This window comes from Kryptolebias marmoratus, linkage group LG16, assembly GCF_001649575.2.
Source record: "Kryptolebias marmoratus isolate JLee-2015 linkage group LG16, ASM164957v2, whole genome shotgun sequence".
NCBI lineage: Eukaryota > Metazoa > Chordata > Actinopteri > Cyprinodontiformes > Rivulidae > Kryptolebias > Kryptolebias marmoratus.
In genome coordinates, this window is record NC_051445.1 from 16768621 (window position 1) to 16787239 (window position 18619).

General features: G+C 41.5%; 2 protein-coding genes across 19 annotated transcripts in view; one reads left to right on the top strand and one right to left on the bottom strand.

Moving 5' to 3' along the window:
• The first annotated feature begins 6 nt into the window (after nucleotides 1-6).
• On the top strand, nucleotides 7-4151 carry LOC108232304 (urinary protein 2). The gene is made up of 3 exons (XM_017410017.3): nucleotides 7-904; nucleotides 2525-2641; nucleotides 2724-4151. The coding sequence occupies exons 1-3, from the start codon at nucleotides 862-864 to the stop codon at nucleotides 2933-2935; spliced, it is 372 nt and encodes a 123-aa protein (XP_017265506.1). The 5' UTR covers nucleotides 7-861; the 3' UTR covers nucleotides 2936-4151.
• Nucleotides 3812-18619, bottom strand: part of LOC108232279 (focal adhesion kinase 1) — a 56302-nt gene continuing 41494 nt past the window's right edge. For 8 of the 18 annotated variants that reach the window (XM_037980355.1, XM_017409931.3, XM_037980349.1 and 5 more), the window contains 11 exons: nucleotides 15627-15704; nucleotides 15331-15507; nucleotides 14859-14984; nucleotides 11000-11062; nucleotides 9144-9183; nucleotides 8379-8482; nucleotides 8151-8159; nucleotides 6825-6980; nucleotides 6183-6263; nucleotides 5999-6084; nucleotides 3817-5821 (listed from right to left, as the gene is read on the bottom strand). In XM_037980355.1, the coding sequence (XP_037836283.1) occupies nucleotides 5695-5821; nucleotides 5999-6084; nucleotides 6183-6263; nucleotides 6825-6980; nucleotides 8151-8159; nucleotides 8379-8482; nucleotides 9144-9183; nucleotides 11000-11062; nucleotides 14859-14984; nucleotides 15331-15507; nucleotides 15627-15704 (1047 nt within the window). In that variant the 3' untranslated portion in view covers nucleotides 3817-5694. Of the gene's footprint in view, nucleotides 5822-5998; nucleotides 6085-6182; nucleotides 6264-6824; nucleotides 6981-8150; nucleotides 8160-8378; nucleotides 8483-9143; nucleotides 9184-10999; nucleotides 11063-14858; nucleotides 14985-15330; nucleotides 15508-15626; nucleotides 15705-18619 lie in introns of all 18 variants that reach the window. The other 10 variants (XM_025004545.2, XM_025004543.2, XM_025004544.2 and 7 more) reach the window with 5 other exon arrangements.

Genomic DNA, 18619 nt, shown 5'->3' on the forward strand with positions numbered 1-18619 from the left:
AACTTCACCAAGCACCGCTGCCACCAATGTAACGGGCGAGCTGTAGGGGCTCGAGCTAGTGGTACCGGGACAAAGGAGAGAGGCGAAATATCTTTGGAGTACGGGAACACGTCTCCGTTTATTGAAGAGCTCCACAACAAGTGTATATCAGCCCGCGTCTGACCGTGGGAACTTACAGCTCAATAGCAACAGGTTCAAAGTTAACAGCGCATGCGCAGAACACATCACACGCTTACAATAGGATAGGAAGAAATTAGGGGCGGTTTAAAACCTTTGCACGGTACTGTAAACTAAACAAAACCAAATCAGATAACAAAGCTAATCAAACATTACAACAGCTCCAAAAAAAACAACAACAAAAAACCTGTTATCTTACAATCCTATGCCAAAAAGTGTTAAAGGAGCTGATCTGATCTACAGCAGCTTATTGGTTCCTTTCTGTCACAACAGAAATCAACATTAATGTCTAACGTCTCTGAGTACGATGCAGTTTTTATCCCAGTCGCAGGGTCAGGTGAAAAGGTGTTGCTGCAAACAAAGACTTTCCTTCTAGGAAGAGCCGTGAACCCTGAGAGGCGTTACCCGTCGGTCCAGTCTGCCTCTGGGTCGGACTGGTGGCGAATAAAGGACGGGCGTCTGTGAAACCACAGCACGATTGAGGAATGTCCGTCCCGACACGGCGAGGCAACATTTATGAGATTCTTTCAGCTGCGTGCCCTGATGGTAGCACAATGTGGGAGGAACTGCTTGACATAAAACAAAATAATCTCAAACCCCAGACACACACACACACACACACACACAGTGGGGAAACGGCAGGTTTGACAGCAGACGCCGGGACTGTGAGCGAACCAACACGAGATGCTGCTCAGTTTTGTGGCTCTCTCCCTCCTCTTCTCTCCGGGTACGTGAGTCCGTCTCAACGTTGGCTCCGGCTTTAGCGCACAAAATGAAAAACGGATTTAAAATCAAATGCTTGTACTCGTCGAGCGTTCCCGTGTTTCGACTCAAAGCTTCTGCTTAAACTGGGAAAAATAAAAATACAACCCTTTTCTGTCGCTTGTTGTGAATTATTTCAAAGAAAAAAAATGCAGAAAATGATTGAATCAGCTAAAGTAATCTCTATCAGGTGGGTTGACTGTGCTGCTGAAGAACCTACTGAACCTATTTTGTATTATCATACTGTTATGTTTTCTTTACAAACCTTTTTTAGCATGTGTTAATGTCTTTTATTATTTGTTTTATGGCAGATTATTGCATAAAACTAAAGTCATGCTAATTTAAGGATCGGAAACCTCTAGAAAAAGAATCACAAACAGCCTTGTCTGTTGAAATTTTACTGGTTTTCTCTCCGTGTATATTGTTTTGTTTAGATACAGTTAGATGTCATTAAATAAAAAGCACATTAATTACAATATTGTTCATAAAAAGACATTTAAATCTAAATCGGTCAGTTTGGAAATGATCTGTGTACTTTCCTCCACATGGACACCAAATAACTTCTAATATTTATACTTAGAGGAAACAGATAACAGATTACATTTTAATATAAGCTTGTAGATACCCAAACATCCCAACAGGCAACATCTTTCAGAGGGCCAGAAACCTGGGCCGATGTTTCAGTGTGAAATGAAACTGTTGCAGTGTTTGAACAGACATGAAGCTTCACTCAGACTCATTCAAACTACCACTTTATAATTAAAAAACAAAACAACAAAGCTCTTAAAGGAGCAGGTCTTTTGGCTTCCCACTGCGCTTCAACATATTTTTTTCTAAAGCACAAATGAAAATTAAGCCTGAAACTGTGTGTGTGTGTGTGTGTGCAGTAAATAGGACCGACTTAGGCGTGGCGGCAGGGAGGAGAGCTGTCGAACGTGTTCTCCTTTTAAAGGGATTTAATTTGATCCCAATGTGACTTTTTGTTTAGGAATGCAGCAGCTTTTTAAATTTGATGTAGCTATTTATTAAATGTTAGAGGTGATAGTGACACACGGGAGCAAGAACCACAGGAATGCGAGAAGCGCCACACACACCATGTAATTGTATAAGGCCTGACGAGTTCAGTGTTTTAGTTCATTTATGATTAAACAAAAGAGGTCGTTCTATTTATTTTTCTCTATATGCACCAGATTTCCTTCTGAGGAAACATTAAATTGGCCTTTTAATTTGTTGACTTTATTGAAAACATTAAAAAAATTGCAGATGAACAGATTCTGTTCTATTCAGATTTTCTTCTTGTAGGAGGTCTGAAATGTCTAGAAATCCAAACTTCTGTGACTGCAAATGTTCCTGATCTGAAACTAGATTTAGCAGATTATAAACAGGCAAGTGACAGATGTTTAAGTGTCTGCTTTGTTAGGTGGAAAGATCTTATCAAAGTTTCTGTGTGGAACCTGAAATCAGTGCTGAGGCTCCAGGAGGACCCTCAGCCGCTGGTTTCTGTTTCAGCTTCAGGGAGCTTGGTTTGTTTCAGAGCCGTGCGTCAGATTTCCTGCTCCTGACCGGACTTTTAAAATCTGTGCAGCAACCTCGCTGCAGTGCTACGTGTGCAGCTCCTCCGCCACCAACGCCGAGTGCAACCAGGGCAGCCAGGAGTGCCAGTCGCCGCACGACACCTGCATGACCATCGTGGACACCTTGGGTACGGGATCCAGATGTTTCTGGCTGAGGACGCACACGGCTGCAGATTCCTGACACATTTTCTGTGTGTGTGTGTTGTTCAGGTGACATGATGGCCATAGTGAAGCAGTGCTCCAGCAAGGCCACGTGCAACGGGGCCTCCTCCACAGCCTCCGTCGACTCCAACGGAAACGGAAACACCGTCAGATGCTGCAGCGGCTACAACTACTGTAACTACAGCGGGGCGGGCTCCGTCCACACACACCCCACTCTGCTGCTTCTGACTGCAGGCCTTTTGCTGCTGCTGGCGCACTGAGGTCAGCCCAACACATTTCCCTGCTTTACCTCTGAAGCACTGCCGCACGGTATCAGACCGCGTAATCCCGATATCATTGTTGAATATCGCGATAACGATATCGGTTGCGATAAAACCCACATTTTCCTCACTCCTTTCTGCCTCTTCTCTCATCATGATGCTCACAACACACCGCCTGCTTACCTCTGACCGACCTTTTTGCATGTGTTACGTCGAGCCGCGTTCCCCGTGCGTCTCCGTGCTGCTGGCGCGTGCTTGAACTACGGACACCGTGAAAGGTCAAACAACGTGTTTTGGCGAAGTTAACCCACTGTTTTGCTAGCGTGATAGACAGACAGACAGACTCTGTTATGGACAATATAGACAATGTGTGGGAAAAAAACAATAAATAAATACTTATCTATTAGAATAATTGTTTATAGGGGCAAATATTTCTCATTAAAAAAAAACCATTCTTTTAGGAATAAAATGTGCTCATAAAGATGACTGCTGAGACTTTTAAATCTCGTCCTTGGTTTCTGACTCGAGAGGAGACCAAAACAGAGCTGTTTTATGTTGTATCTCTGTATTTTATCTGAGTTTTACTTGCTCTTTTATTGCACTTTGACTTCTTTTTTTTTACTATTTCTTTTGTTTGACTAAACCTTAAAACACTTGTCTTTAATGTGCTACAGAAATAAATCTGACGCTGACGTATTTGTAATATAAAACTAACCTGCATGTCTTGTTTTTGTTTGTTCTATTAAACGAAACATTTATTAACACAGGAAACAAAGTGAAGCGCATCATTAACAGGAAATACAAACTCTACAATTCGCACAAAAAAGAGGAAAGTAAAACCTTTTGAATTCAACACGTGGAAAAAAAAGAAGCTCGTTCTCATTTCATCATTGTTTTATTTCACCGTTCGTTCGTTTTCTTCCTATTTAACAAGACGGCACATTTAGCCGAGAAGACAAAATAAAAACCAGTGTTTACTAGTTCTGTACAATTCACCAGTGATACACACCAGTATAGCTTACAATATACCAACATGAGCAGATTTACACAACGACACTGAGATAAAATAGATTGTTGTTTTTTGTCTTTATTTTATTGTGTTTTAAATATTTGAACCCATCTTTGACCCAGATATCCAATTGTTTTGCTGCTGGTTAAACATAGAAAAAAAAAAGGAAAAAAAAAAATCACATCTGGGTAAAACGGGATTAAAAAGGATTAGGTTATGATTTATTTTTATTTGGGTGCTGTGCAAATATGCTCCTCTCCTACACCTGTATGTCATGCTATACCAGGACAGTCACTGCCCTCCAGGTGGGCTCAGTTTGAACAAAAAACTACTTTACTGTACTTTTCACTTTAGTGTTTTTTATTTTTTTGTGTCTGTAAAACGGGTTCCAGTCACGTGGCTCCTCGCTTCCTGTGTGTGTGTGTGTTTACCTGGCGGCTGTCGTTAGGCGGGACATTTTTAAAGTGATATGCCTGGTTTGTTTCTGTCCCTGGAGGGTAGTTTTATTATTTATTTTTTATTTTTTGTTGATTGGACTGATTGGCTGATTGGACACTTCAAAGTGCGACCCCCGGTCTTCTAGGAGGAACATATGACCTGTACCTGGACCAAGTAAGAGAAAAGAACAAGACGTCTTTACAATAATAGATTAAAAATCAAGCTTGTCGCTTTTTTTCTTTTCTTTTTTTTTTTTTCCTGCTGGGATTGAACATCTGCCTGTACTCCGAGTTACAAACAGTTTTCAGTACGGAGGGAGATAAAAACAACACAAAAACCTGGAGCCAGCCAAAACAAAAGAGTAGACTAAACGGGGAAGTGGGAAGTGTCCTGCCTGGGGTAACATTTAGATTCTTCATATTTAGAGTCTTTAAAAACCTGCTCAGAGAGGAGCTGAGGAAGACTGCAGGAAGAGAAGGAAACAAGAGTAAAATAGAGGAAGAGGAGGAGGATTGTGTGCTCTTTCTCCAGACAGTGAAGCAGCTCCTGAAGTTTTCCCTCCTGTTCCCTCCCTCTGTCTCCTCTGAGTTGAGTCTATAAATAAAAGCTGGTGAGATGGAGGAAACAGGAGCGCGAGGAGAAGAGACATCGTAGAAGACGTGACGGCTGCTTTTCCAGACCACTCGGCTGAGCGTCGTTTTCTTACAACCTCCATCCCAGAGAGAGAGAGAGAAAACAAAAAAGTTTCACGTTTCCGTTGAGTTCACAACCAAAGATCGAAACACACAGTCGACGTGGACAAACACACTGACATGGCTGATGTTTCACAGAGATATGTTTCGGATTATTCACAGTCCAGTCAGGTTCTGATGGACCTGATGTCAGCATCTCAAATCCCTCCCGTGGTAGAGTTCGATGCTGTCTGGAAGGTTTTCTATCTAACAGATCTCCGGATCCAGAGCTTAGAAATCAGTTTCTGCCGTCCTCTCGTCTCTTCGGTCCAGTCCGAAGAGAGCGGCGCGGCCCCGGCTCTGAGTCAGGAAGTGTTTTTTGCTCTTATTAGGAAAGTCACAGTGGTTGATAACTTAATCCCATCCTAAAGGAGGATTGAAGATATGTTGATTCTTTTTTTCCCAGGTTGTGATAAGAACAGAGCAGCCATTTGTTTTCTCCCAATAAAAAATAAAAACTTCTGTCCTCTCTCAGGACTGACGTCACCACTCCAGGACTCGTTAGCTCTCCAACAGAAACCGTAGACGTGCTGTGTCTCCTGTTGGGTCACCCCAGCCCTCGGCGGGTTGGGGGAGCAGGGTTAGTGTGGGCGGGAGTGCGCCATCATCTTGAGCCGCGACTGGTCGATGACGTCCAAGAGGTTCTTGGCATCGACGGCAAGCGCGTGAGCTGCCGTCAGCATCTGCTTCTTGTAGTCCTGCTGCAGACTGAGAACAGAAACATGAGCAGCTTTACTATTTATCACTCAGACTTTGGTTAGAAACAAACTAATGCTTGTCTTTAACGTTTATCTACAAGCAGACAAAAAGTAAAGTTACACGTTTTCCCCCCGGCATGTCATTTGATCGCCTGCTTGCCTGTGCTGTGATGTTGCTGCCACCTACCTGGTCATCACATATTGCTGGGCTAACTTCATCTTCCCGATCAGCTCCGCCAGGTCAGAGTTCAACAGTTTTTGTGCCATCTCGATCTGGAACAGACGACAAAATTGAAACACATCAAGTGGATGGGACAGAAGCAGTAAAAGGCGTGTTTCTACGAATGTTACTGAAGAGTGTGTGTCTCTACCTCTCTGTGTGTGCTGGCTGGGAGCTGAGGTAGAGTCTCATCTACTGTGGCCAGTAACGTCCTCAGTGCCAGACCAACATCCTGAAACAAAACAACCAAATCAAGACACAGATGGAAAATCTGGATACAGAAACCGAATGGCTGCAAAAGCATCCCATTTGGCTGCCAAAGTAAAAGCACTGCTCGCTTTTATCGGGTATCCTCTTGGTGTAATCAGGTTGTCTGGTTTTGGATTTTGGGAAAAACAAAGTTAACAGAGAAGCTAAACACCACTATATGCTGACTGAATATCATAAAATCTAAATAAGAGCAGCTTCTCCCTTTGTTTAATAGGGTGAGATTGAGAAAATGATACAAAACTGAGGGGGAACAAAGAACCTCTCGTACTTTAAGAGTCTGAAAAGGCAGATCTGAAGTATAAATGATTCCTCTGGGAGTATCTGCCCTTTGAGCAGGTAGGTGGGATTAAATCTAATCATTTTGTTATGGTGCTCAAGCAGAAATCAAAGATAAAACTGCATCAACAGAATCGCCTTCATTGTTTTTACTCTGAGAGCACACACACACACACACACACACACACACACACACACACACGTGTTCGTTTCACAGTGAAATAAGAATGTGAGGTGATCTGGTTACCTTGACCATGGGTACGTATTCCTCCGGGGGAGCTGGCTGAATCTTACTCGACATCTCGATCACAGCCTTCACCAGCCCCGTCACGTTCTCATACACCTTGTCGTTTGAGCGGTCCAGATTGGCTGTGGGCGGGGGGCTTATCTCCTGAGGCTGCAGCTGAACAATGAGAGGGTTCAAAAATAAAAGAGCTCACTGGATGAACAAATAATGTGGAGAAGGACAAATGAGCCGCAAATCAACTGACTTTACAAATATCTGATGATAAAAACTAAGCCTGTCCTAAACTTTCCAGCAGATTCGGCTGCACGACATTAAAACATAATCGGGTGCGCTACTGGACACAGTTCTCCATTCTGGCCACCAGATGGCAGTGTCTCATTGTGCGTCGATGAAGACAAACTTCAGCTCTTTTTAAAGATTAAAAGTTTTATGGGAAAACACTTAATGCCCAACCTGTTGATAGCTCTTTGAACGACCTCAGTTTGGAGAAACAGTTTAATTCTGACCAGACAGACGAACTAACAATCAGTCAGAGTGGACTGCTGCCATCTTAATACAACTCTGAGCGCTAAAATTTTATAGCGGTTCATGCAAACGCTATAACATTGCTACTGATTTCTCTGACATAATGTGAAACTGATGCTGAGGTTTATAAAATAGTCGGCTCTGCATGAACGGCCATGAGAAGCTCACATCGGAGTCGTTTCAGCAGTCCACTTTGTTTTTGGCCCAGCTCTGACTAGCCGCTAGCTCGTCAGAATCAAACTCTTCCTCCAAAGTGAGGTCGTTCAAATAGCTTCAACAGGTAAGATATTTCTTGTTCGCAGCCTTTCCACAAAAGGCAAACGCCACCAAAAAGCAAAACAACAACAAAAAAATGAAACATGGCACAGGTAGTCCTGACAAACAACATTTCTGCTCTTTTTGGCCTCTTCTATCTCCTCAGCGGCACAACAGATTTATTCACATCGCCTGACTACTTATTTCAAAGTTCTCAGCACAAGCAAACAACTCACTCCCGCTCTGTCCTCAAACAGAGTTCTTCTGGCACAATCGGTCGAAATGATAAAAACCTGGGCGGGCTGACTTGTTTAGCTAAGAAACATTTACAGGCTAAACAAATAAATTGTGCAACTAGAGCTGGATTAGGTTTTAATTGTTAATCAGAAAGTTACTTCGGAGCGAAAAGACAACTAAAGCTATCAACTCAGCAGGGTTTAAATGTTAATGCTACAGACTGCTGGGGTTAGTGGGATCGATGATTTGACGAACCGAGTGAGAGACGAGACGCACAGGAAACACACACACAGACAGTGTGCTGCTTACCCGCCAGGGCTAGGGGTCAACAGCAAGGTGGAGTGCAGCAGGAGGAAGAGGAAGGGGAGAGACGAAGCAGCCAAAAGGAAAGAAGAGAAAAATATTAACAGCGTCAGCATTAAAATCATGCAACTTGTGTCTCTGGCGAACGCTGTACTCCTGCGCGTGTGCATGCTGCTGTCAGGTGTCGGGTGAAGGGTTGGGTTCGTGCGCGTGTTTTAAAGCGCGCAGGTGTACCTTGACTCCATCGTTGTAACTGTCGCCGGTGTTTAGACAAGCCAGACCTCCAACCTGGCTCTGGGCCCCGGGCCGAGGAGGTTTCTTTGGAGGGGCCGCATGTTCTGCACCAGACAAATTCAAGAAAACTGCTCAGAAACTTACGGACAAATTGTAACTTCTGATTCAATAAAAATAGATCTGTTTGATCTGCTGCGTTAAAAGACAGAAAAACTAGAGATACAGTGCTGAGCAAAAGTCTCGAGTCATCCCTCTTTTTTTTTTTTTTAGCCTTTCAAGCAGCCAGACTTTCTTAGAAAAGTGATTTTGATCAATATTTCCTCAGACTTTCAGAAGATTTTTTTATTTTTTTACATTTTTCTTTGGACTTTTCCTGACTTGTAGTATGTAACCATTTTCAGAGGATTGTTGGTTTTTCTTTGATTGCTAACTAAAAAGCCAAAGAGCAAAAATAAAATAAAAATAAAACAATTGGAAAAGAACTTAAAAAGCCCGAAGAACTATTGATCAAGCCCACTTTAAAAGATTACAGGAATGTCTGCCTCCTTGGAAGCAAAACATAAAGAAACCAGAGGTGATTAAAGACTTTTGTGCACTTCTGTATATAATTTGTTCAGTGTGAGGAAATAACAGAGCTACATGCAGTAATAGTAGATGTGGAAGCTGCATATTGTAGAAGGTTATGAAAGAGAAAAGACAATAAAACAATAGTGGTTCTCTGACTGAGTGATGTGGTTGTGTGAGTTATGGAGGCCCGTTTATTACCTGGTTTGCCAACGGGCTGGTATATGTGCTGGTTTCCTGTCTGCACAAACAAGCAAACAAGACACTGGGTTAAAACAAGTGCACATAATCAGAGGCTCTGCAGGAAATTGAAATCGGACAGGCAGGACCCCACCAGCAGAGTCTGGAAAAGATCAGAGAATCCTCAGTTTAACTTTGTCCCCATTTAGTTCACAAAAAGTCGTCTCCACTCGAGGACCTGTCTCTCTTTTCAGTGCTCTTCAGCTTATATTACCCAAACATTCTGAGACAATAAGTGTCTCCTTGATAAAGCTCACATTTCGAAGCTGACCCATGTTTTTGCGATTTAAGCTGCGAGCAGAAATGAAAATCCCAAACTGGAGCTGCGGAGTGTGTGCCGACTTCCTTTGCTGCTGCTTCTGCATCTTCGCCGTCTTCTCAGTGTGAGAAAACAGCACTAAAGTCTACAAATACCCTGGTGCCATCAGAGTGTTGTGGCCTGACAACCACCGACACCCAAAAATACGACACTGCAGCAATTTACACGCGCACGCAGAAAAGCACAAACTCAGAGAGATTTTCCCACCACAGACCACAACCATTCAATGGGAGGAGGAGGAGGAGGAGGAGGAGGACAAGCAGAGAGATGAATTACAGAGACGGAAATATCTGGCCTGTGGCAACTTCAGGCTTCTACAACAACTCCTGATGGCATTGGGGGGGAAAAACACACATCAAAATACAGCTCGACGTTCAGCTCCGCACACACAAAACTTCCTGAAAAAATTAGAAAAACATCTCCGGTAAACAACAGAGTTTCGTTCCACGGCCTGGAAGCTGAAGTGCTGAAGTAAGAAGAAACTGATTCTTTAGAGACATCTGGGTGTCGACGGTATTTAACCACCAGTAGGTTTGGCTTCATGTGAACTGTGTAACGTATTTGTGTAATAACGCAAAAAAGTGGTTTCTTCTTTTACATCATAAATAAGGCAGCAGAAATGATCTCCTAATGATCTTAATTTGGTCTCTTGAAGGTTAAAGCAAATACTTGCTAAATAACACTGAATCTACGAGAAAAAAAATTTAAGATCACGTAAAACAAGCAGTTTCTCCCTGAGTAAAAGTGATAAAACTTCACATTTATGAAAAAAGCCTCGAAATAAAATGAAATATTTCACAGATCTGCATATTGATCTTTGCTGTAGTCATTCTTTTAACTACTTTTTGATTTTTACCTGAAATTTAAACACAACATATCAGCTCTGACAGCAGATTATCACCCTGTTTTAACAACCAGAATGCATATTAACACAGCAAGCAATAAAACACAGAAATACAACAAAAACTGAGGGAAACCCAACCCTCTGACTGCGGTTTAATATAAAACCACAATCAATGATTTTCATCTGACGGAGCTTTTAATAACTCTAAGTTCAAATGAACAAACAAATAAAGTAGAAACCAGCAGCATCCTTTTCTTGTACCGGATCTATATTAATATCCATTGATGCTGTGAGAAAAGTCTGACCCTGCATTGCTGACCCCACCCCCACCCCACTTTAAGTCACTTCCTGTCCCCGGACCGTTCCCCCTCAGCTGGAATCTAAACAAACACATTTAGCAGCCTTTTGCCATGTGTTTGACAGTAAAACTGACATAAATATAAATTCCCAAATCGAACATTGTTCTTCATTTAACACGCAAACACTTCAGCAGACGGAAGTTGCAGACTGTTGTATTTTTGACCTTAAATTCAGAACGTTGCGGTGTCTCTAGAGGCCAGAAGGACACTTTAACTCTGCTCAATAATACAGAGACCGATGGAAACAGAAACAGTGGCTGAATAAAAGGAATCAAAGAGAAGAAACAGTACTCACCGGAGGCTGGAGTCCACCTTCTTCTCTGTCCAAACTCCCCCGAGAACTCCTCGTGTCTGGTTTCTGAACAAACACAAACCTCAGCTTTAACATTCAGAAGCGTTGTGTAATTTATCCAGAAAATTGCACTAAAATTGAAGAATTTGGGTTAGTTTTAAAAAAAGTCAGAGTCAGGTTGCTTCTCTGCTTGTGCCTTAAAAAGTATAAAAACATTTTTTTTGGTTTATGACATTTCCTCCGAGACAAATCCATGTTGTTTACTGTTAGCCCCGCGCTCTTTTCACAGCGTAGATGAAGATGCTAACTCTGTTGATGTACGACTGATTAAAGATTATTGGACTTAAAAAACAAAAAAACAAAACTATTTTATATCAGGCCACAACTCTCCTCCTGCAGCACACAAACAACCATCAACAAATTCATTTAAAATTAACACCTCACAATAAAAACAGGATCCTAAACTTTAGTCAACATCTAGACTTTTTTCTGAAAAGCTACTTTTTGTTTCGGCTTTTGCTCCTAAACATCTGCAAAATATATATATATATATATATATATATGACCATTTGTATTTTAACAGATTCATCCTCTCATACCAGTTTTCCAAGGCAGGACTTGAAGACCAACATCGCCGTTAGGTTCATCAAAGTTGCCTGACGAGTCGTTTGTGTTCGAGATGTCTGATATCTGACAGAGTCTGTTTGCCTCTGCCTAAACCTTTTCCTTTCTTTCTGCTTGCCTGTCTGTGCCAGCAGCTTCATGGGATCAGAGTCCAACTTCCTGCCTCCAGCACACTTATATCTGACTCTAAAACACGGGGAGAGGGAAGGAGAGGAGGAGGAGGAGGAGGAGGGATACGCTGCCAACGAGCTGTCAGGATACCGTTTTCCCCCCTCTTTCTCCTCCCCTTCTCACTGAAGTAACAGTGTGATAAAAAACAGCCACTTTCACATGTGCGCGCTCCAACACACCCACCTAATGCCTCCTCAGCTTTTCAGTAATCTTGTGTGTTGTCGGTTAGTGGTTATGGGTCAAAGACAGACTGTTGACTGGGCTGTCAGTGGCTGTAAGCCTATCATTAAGCCTGGAATTCACACAGGCCACACCTGCCTCCAAAGTCACACACTCACACACACACATTCACAATGAAAGTCTTCAGCCAAAACTCCAGACAGATACTTCAGTCAATGTTCACAGAAAAATGCCTAAAACGTGAAACACCCCTCCCTTCTGACGACCTCGTCTGTCTGTTCATGGATCTATCTACCAAAAAAAAACCGAACACGTCTGAGCATCAAAATCAGCATGTTTTAATCATTTTATGTCTGGATTTTACCACGTGAAGCAAGCAGAGATAAGACGGCTTTTGTTGAATAAAAAGGACAAATTAATGCAACATTAGCAATTAAGTCAGGAGAAATGTGAGGCGATGAAAGCAAAAACAACACCGTCAGCTCACTAAATAAATCTACGGGGCTTGACAATATGAGTATAAACTCATGATAGGACAGAGAACTGCTAATTAAACCCGATTATTTATCTATGGCAGAGTCGTGTGAGGTAATGTGTGACTTTGCCTCTTCTACAAAAAAGCCAACTGTTTGCTAAACTGGGAAACACATCCAGCCAGTCTTAGTGATGCAAACAAACGTGCACTTAAGGCTTTATTAAAGTAAAATTAATGTGGAGAAAGAGCACGTTATGCGCTGGATTTCCAAGGAACTCATCTTGGTGAGGTCAGAAAACACAACACTGAGTGAAAGTAAAATTCTGAATCCGTGTTTTTTTGTGAAGTAGAAGTACAACAATAAGGGAATGGCTACTGCAAATTTAACTTCAGGGCAAAATATAGTAGTTGTATTTTAAATATGGCATTTGGCAAAATCTGACAAGGGTTTCTACAGACCGCAGACATTTAAACTATTATCTGTGGCCACGTTTAGAAACATGTTCTTGTCAACTTAACACTTTGGCCTCAAAGCTTTTCTGAGATCTGAGCTGAGGGGAAAGACTTGCTTGGAAATCAAAAGATGATGATTTCTCTCTCTCTCTAATGTGCTTCAATAACTTTACTGACCACAAAATATCAATATGAAACATTTTAATGTCTTTATAAAATCTGTCTCAGTGCTGTTTGCTTCAGTTCAATGCGTCTGAGAACATCAACAGACCTGAGAACGACAGAAAAGCTTTTTTTGTTGTTATTAAAAATGCTTTTGTAGGAATTATTATCTTTATAGAGTTAATGTGTTTAAGGTTGGAGTGTACACTGATTTTACACCCACTTTAATTATCTTCGTAGATTCTGAATCCCAGAAAAGCTGCTGTGAAATGTCAAGGAGAGCATGATAAAAATGATAGCTGAAAACAAAGTCAATTCCTTTAAACCATCACAGCTGAGTTCAGTATATTTAGGAATCTTTCTGACAACATCAAGCATGTTTTATAGTTAAGAGAATTACAGAGCTAAAGGTTAATGAAGTGACACGTGAGCAACATAACTGCATTAATAAAATAACAAAAAGATGGCAACGTGCTCAAAGGAACTTGAAAACAAAAATCAAGACATCAATTCAGCCCATAAATGTAGCATGCACAACATAATACTAAATATACATCACCAATACACCAAACATGTTGAAATCTGTTTCTCCACATTCTCGAGTGGATAAATGGTTCCAATCATGCAGATAAAATAGATATTTATGTTTATATGAGGCTGAAACCCCTGTCATAAATTAAAATATTGTATTTAATATATCTGCAAGCATTTATTTGGCTGAGAAATACAAATGTAATTTAGATTTTCTTCCTGAAAAATTACTTCTAAAACAGAAATCCCATTGAGCTGATATCAGTGTATAATTAGTGAGCAGTTTCTCAAAGTAAAGTTGCATTTAAAGGAGACATATTGAGCTTTTTGTGTTTTGTTTTGATGACAAAATATTATTAAGTCTTATTGGAATCAAACTGATGAGTAGTTTTAGAGAGACCAAAACCAAAGTGAATTGCTGCCACCTTAAACCAACTCCTGTCTTAAAAGTATCAAGGCGGTTCATGTAAACACTATTTTATCAACTTTCACATTGTTGATGGTTTTGTATTAAATGGATATTTGCTGTAATTTTATGGCTGTCTGTGCAAGAAGCGGCAGCAGCTGCTAGCTGTAGCAGGAATAATCATGTCAGGTGAAATGTGTTTACAGCAGCTGGTTTGGGCAGCAGTGGCTCAGGGGGTCCTGTAACCGGTGGGTTGCTGGTTCGAGCCCCCGCTCCAGTGTCTCAGCCGTTGTGTCCTTGGGTAAGACACTTCACCCGCCTCGCCTACTGGTGGAGGTCAGAGGGCTCGGTGGTGCCGGTGTCATGGCCGCCTCACTTCTGTCAGTCTACAAGGCAGCTAGTGTGTGAATGAGGGGACGACTGATTGTAGTGTGAAGCACTTTGGAGTCCTCAAACTTGATAAAGCGCTATACAAGTGCAGGACATTTACCACTGACCATTTTTAAGGTGGCTGATTGAGATACTTGACTCCACCCCACCAACTTTCTCTTCTGTGAGGTGCGACTATTTTGAGATTGTTCTTTAAGCTACCATACAAACATAAATGTCACTTTAAACAAAAGAATACAATGTACTCAAAGACAATGTATACAGGATGTAAACTGAGAGCTCACACAGGAATAAAAAAAACTACATTTTGTTTCTTCTCCAGCTTTGCTGTGAACATTTTGCTACAATTCCACTTTTAGGCACATTTTCCGCCCAGTATGTCCCCTTTAAATGTACTGTTCCAGCCCTTGTGTGGGACCTGTAGCAGCTGTGTGCGAGTGCATTTTCTCCGAGTGTGCTGCGTTTGTTACCAGCAGCCTTTCCTCCTGTTCCAGCCACCTCTGATCCTCCTCCATCTGCTGCTGTTGTATCATCAGCTGTTCCTCCATTAACAGGCACTGCTGGCCTACACACTGCTGCATGTCTACTTCACTGTCCTTCACGCACACAAACACACACACACAAAACACAGGACAAAAGACAAACAGCACAACATGCATGCACACCAACACGACATGAAAAAAACAAGCGCACAGACAAGAAATGAAAACAGATGGGCACCAGACTGATGACAAGCTGAACTGAATTGGTGAACGCACGCAAACTTAAAACAATGGATGGCGATGGGGCGTTGATTTGTTCCAGAATATATGTGAACACAAACATAACCTTTTTGTGTTTAACATTTCTTAATGACTAAGCACTAAGCATTCCAGTTAGACATGTTTACGGTTTGTAATCCTGACAAAACCCCTTTTTTTTAATGTAAACATGGCCTGTTACCTCCCACACTGTCATGTCCGCTCCGTGGGGCTGGGGAAGGTGCTGTGTGTGCGAGTGTGTGTGTACGTGGTGGCGGGGGTGTGTGTGTGCATGGTGTGTATCCACCATGGCAGCTGGCGGAGGGTAGAGGGCACTGGGCACAGAGGGGAGGGTGTGAGGGCCAGGATACCCTGCCATCTAAACACCAGAGGGAAGAAACAGACAAAAAAGGCTCAGTTTACCCTGAAATCAGGTCTCTTTCAACATTATTTGCATCAAATACATCCGAAGTAGATTCAAGGGTTCTGCCTTCATACCTGGTAGTGTCCAGGATGCTGAGGACTCGGATAGAAGCCTTCACTGGAGCGGGGACTGGGATAGCCCGGTCGGCTCGGCTGTAGAAAGAGAAAGAGAAGAAATACACACGGATGAAAGGAAGTGAAGATGGAGGATGACAAACACTTAAAGAAATGACGCCGAGTCATCTTTTTCCCTGAATTACACATCAGAAGACTGGTCATTCAGACAATCGTCACACAAACCCCTGGGAGCTGTTTGTGTGGTCGTGTTAGCTGTCAGTCAAAGTAGGGAACACCCACGGGGCTGCAAATCCAGCAGGCTGTTAGTTGAACTGAAACAAAAAACGGCTCCGGGGCACCAACACCACCCATACGACTTCTGACGTTTGGACCATTGATCACTAGTTAGATGTGATGCAGGTGTGTGAACGTTCACCAAAAACCTCGTTTTCAGACTGCAACGACTGAACTAATGCCGACCAGGCGGACTGAGGAAACTCCTTCAATTTTGCTTCTGAACAGCCAGACTTTCTTGTAATCTTTTAAAGACGTTTTGATCGATAGTTACTCAGATTTCCTGAGGGACTTTCAAAGATTGGCTACTTTTCCCCACTCATTTTCTGTCCAGTTCTTCTACAATGTTTTTAAAAACGTGAAAGAAAGAAAAAAGTGGACAAATGGAGGACAAAAGGATACACTGACAGGTCTAAAAAACTACCTGCAGCAGACACAGAACCAGAGGGGTGCATTATCCAGAATATGTTCTCAGCTCATCTTTGGGAATCACCTCTAAACTACTATTTCATATGTCAAACTCTGTTATCATTGGTATAGTTCATAAATTAAGAAAATGGAATTAACTGTATTTTTGCAAAAGGGTGTTAGTGACAAAGTAGCTAAAGACTCAATTTAAAACTGGTTCTTTGTCAAGTTGTCTGTTGTGTTGACAACACTGGTTCATCCCTTGAGTTTAGCAGCCTTTTTATGACTGGATGTAGGTCAAAGATCAACTTAAAATAAATACATGAATCAAAACATTCCTTTGAAATTAACCAGATAAAAAACATTTTGAAAAACCTTTAAAGAACTACAGATAAAGACCACTTTAAAAGATCACAAGAAACTCTGACTTTAGACCTTTTCATGGTGCTCCATAGTATTTAATATAGTTTGACACAAACTTCCGCTTGTTTTTTTTGACCAAACAAATCAAAGTTTACCTGAAGACACCTGATATTTGGTACTTTCAGCTAAAAACAGAAGTGTTTGGTGAACCTTGATTTTTATTTTTTCTTTCTTCTGTTGGCTAGTAAAGAGGAAACTGATCCAAGATTTTGAAACGTTCTTCCTTTTCGAGTTATTATGTTCCCTAAATGATCCAATATAGAGGTCATTTTACACAACAGTGTAGCAGCTTCTACCTTCCACAGTCTCTCATAGTAGCTTTCTCTGGACCACACCTTCGACGGCAAGACAGACACACAAAGACACACACAGGGAGGGAAACAGAAAGCAAAGGAAAACAAGGAGGGAGGGAAGGAGACAAGAAAAAAGGGTGAAGGAAAAAAAAACACGTAGGAGAGGAGGAGAAAGAAAGATCAACGAGGAGCAGACAAGACAAAAAACAACACAAGATAAACTAGTGTTGAGTGTTCAGAGACAAAAACAGGGACGGATGCCAAGCCTGTGGACAAGCTCACACGTGAATGGACACCAGGTTCTTCACATTTGGAAGTTTGAATCAGCAGCAGATTCATTTCATTTCATTGTGCCGGTCAATCCTCGGGGACGCAAATACGACGATAAAAGGCTGAATTTAAGAATGAACGACCCAATACATAACCAAATAGTTTGAAATACAAAGTTTTAAAAGAAAACAAAAAACAAGTCCAATGTAAGGAGCATCCAAGCTGCAGGACCCAACAAGAAAAACAAATGTCATCAGTGTATTAGCACACACGCAGCTGTCTTGACCTGTTCGTGTGCTAATACGCTGATGACATTTGCACAACCTGCGGGCGGTGACCTTCACAGCTGTCTTTTATTTGGTTTTTTCTTTTAGTTCTGCCTTTTTTAACATACAATCAAACAGGGAAAGGACAGATTTTTGATTTTACTAGTGTTTTGCTTAATGAGCTGCCTTACTGAGCTGAAATTAATGAATAACTTGTTTAGCTTCTGAATTTATCTATATGAACCCTACATGAGCCCTTGTTAATCAACTCAGCTGTCAGTGTGAAAAACGTCTGACAGAAAAATATGCACATGAACATATAGTATCATTTGTAAACAAACAGAAACTAAATGTGCATTATTTTACACTGGTTGACAGATACATCAGAAAAACTGCGTAAAGGTTTGAAAATCCAAGTGCCAATTTTGACCCTGTGTTTTATCTTAAATTGACTGGACTGTAAAAACAAACTTTTTATAATTTATACTGCAACAACTATATGTTCAGTTACTTTAATCTAAATGTAATAAAGTTGTTCAAGTGCACATTTTCCAGTGTTACGCTTACTTAGACACATGCATCTGTTTCAAATCTATGGTGATACGAAAAACACAGTCTTATGCCCGTGTACTTTTGGGATGAGTGTTTTTTTCTCCAGTTCAAGGTAAAACTTAGCTGAGCAGACTCTACATTATGTATAGTTTCAATACATTTATTTTTAAGCAACCGAACGTTGTAAAACACATGTTCCTAAAACAGGCCTGCAGTCCGATTACATAACTCCCCGTGAACCTTTAAGGAATGCTGCGTTGCACATTGTAATTAAGGTTTTCTTTTACTTCATACATCACTCTGGGGCTCCTCGACTCCCACACAGACACATCCATCATCACAAAGAGCAACAGAGTGAGGCACAACATACAGCAACAGCTCTGAAAGGGGAACGCATCAAGAGCACTGTCTGGTGTAAAGGTTAAAGGCACTCATTGTAAAGTCACAAAGACCGAAAAAATATTCATAAACTGATAAAATCAATTTTTAGTTTATGAATTGTTGT